This window comes from Sinocyclocheilus grahami, unplaced genomic scaffold (genome assembly GCF_001515645.1).
Source record: "Sinocyclocheilus grahami isolate Dianchi unplaced genomic scaffold, SAMN03320097.WGS_v1.1 scaffold32995.1, whole genome shotgun sequence".
Taxonomy (NCBI): Eukaryota; Metazoa; Chordata; class Actinopteri; order Cypriniformes; family Cyprinidae; genus Sinocyclocheilus; species Sinocyclocheilus grahami.
In genome coordinates this window covers 1-1,895 of record NW_015521710.1, presented here as the reverse complement: position 1 = coordinate 1,895, position 1,895 = coordinate 1, and the positions used below count along the sequence as shown (strand labels likewise).

Below are 1,895 nucleotides of genomic sequence, written 5' to 3'. Positions count from 1 at the left end.
AAAATTAATTTTGTAGGGTGCCACAAGTTTGTTAAAATTTCCATAGGGTGCCCCGACTAAAAAAAGGTTGGGAAACACTGATCTAAAGAGCTGAGCAAATTTTTAATGAGGCATAAACACACACCTGCATATTAAATGTGTAATAAATTACAGATGTCCAAGGATTGCACGTCTTTAGTGATGAGCTGTTTTAATGGATTTGTGTGCACATTACAGTATGATGCAGGACCGCAGAGAACAGGCCAGACAGGATCTGAAAGGATTGGAGGAGACTGTGGTGAGTGCAATTTCTCATCTCAGCACTAGAGGGCGACTAGAGATGACCGTTTTATTCACATCATGTAGTGTGTATTTTTAAATATTGTTCTTTTTCACCTATTTAAGGCCAAAGAGCTGCAGACTCTGCACAACCTCAGGAAATTGTTTGTTCAGGATCTGGCGACTCGTGTGAAGAAGGTAGGAGTCAATCTGTCGCGCATCTTCCATTCGTTTTCATATCTATTCTATGTCCTGTTCTGTTAAAGCAAACTTAATTCTGCCATTTAGGTCAATGTAAATCCATTTGCTTTCTTTCTAAGCAGTTGACTTGGTGGGTATTTAATTGAAGGGTATTTGTTTTTATTTTTTTGTCTGGGTGTAGAGTGCAGAGATGGACTCTGATGAAACTGGTGGCAGTGCTGCTCAGAAGCAAAAGATCTCTTTCCTGGAGAACAATCTAGAACAACTCACCAAGGTCCACAAACAGGTAAATCCAAACAAAAAAAGTCCTCATAAACTTTTTTCCCTCTTACTTTATATTGCCAGTTTTAGTGTGTTTTAATTGGCACGACAGATTCATATTGCCAAAGCATTTTCATGAAATAAAGTAAAATGAAAATTGTACAAAACAACATGCATAATCAAATTAAAGAAAAACAATTACATAATGCTGTGTGATTGACAAGGAATCAAAAGTGATTGTTAAAAAAAAATCTCTCTTATTCATTGGTGTCTTTCTTTCTTCTATAGCTGGTGCGTGATAATGCTGACCTGCGCTGTGAGCTTCCTAAACTTGAGAAGCGTCTGCGGGCGACAGCGGAGCGTGTGAAGGCTCTAGAGTCAGCACTCAAAGAGGCCAAAGAGAACTCGGCCCGTGACCGCAAGCGATACCAGCAAGAGGTGGACCGCATTAAAGAGGCCGTGAGAGCCAAAAACATGGCCCGCAGAGGACACTCCGCACAGATAGGTGACTGAACGCTTACACAAGCACAGTCACCTTGATTAAAATTAACACAACAGAAAAAAAAAGAAAGTCCATGATCTTTTCTCTCATGATTTGCCTGTATTTTCTGGTTGTAGCTAAACCCATCAGGCCTGGTCAGCAACCTGTAGCTTCTCCTACACACCCCAACGTGCTGCGTGGAGGTGGTGGTGTGCTCTACCAGAACAGCCAACCTATGCCTATCAGAGGAGGTGGCGCTAAACAAGAGAAGAGGTTTGTACAGTTTTTAGTAAAGAGTCTGTGGCTTTTGTTCGAAGGAAAACCATAAAGGCAGCACAATTGCTGACCCACTTCTAGTGTAACAGCCTAGTTTTTGGAACATTTTGGTAATTTACTTCAGTGTCTAATAATTACTATTATTATTATTATTAGCATGGGCTCCCCTCTTGGGAGTATAAAAATCCTTTGGTTTGTTAAGCACATCTTTTTTGTGTCCAGCATTCTCACTGCCATTTCTTCTTGTTTTGTTTAGCTGAAGATGAGTTTATTTTTGTTCCCTCACTACCGAAGCTGCAAGAAGTCTTCATGGAAATCTGTCATTCCATTAACATAATCCCTCCTGCTGGTGCACATGGGAGGACGTCTGAATCAAAATATTCATGGCTGTACAGTTCCACTCCCAACCTTTTTTTTT

General features: G+C 40.5%; 1 protein-coding gene across 1 annotated transcript; it reads left to right on the top strand.

Annotated features, from left to right (window-relative positions):
• The first annotated feature begins 195 nt into the window (after window positions 1–195).
• On the top strand, window positions 196–1,847 carry LOC107580413 (kinesin-1 heavy chain-like). Its single transcript, XM_016266124.1, has 6 exons — window positions 196–277; window positions 385–456; window positions 641–745; window positions 1,009–1,225; window positions 1,339–1,474; window positions 1,734–1,847. Exons 1-6 carry the CDS (start codon window positions 218–220, stop codon window positions 1,735–1,737), a joined length of 594 nt encoding a protein of 197 aa, XP_016121610.1. The 5' UTR covers window positions 196–217; the 3' UTR covers window positions 1,738–1,847.
• The last annotated feature ends 48 nt before the right edge of the window (window positions 1,848–1,895 follow it).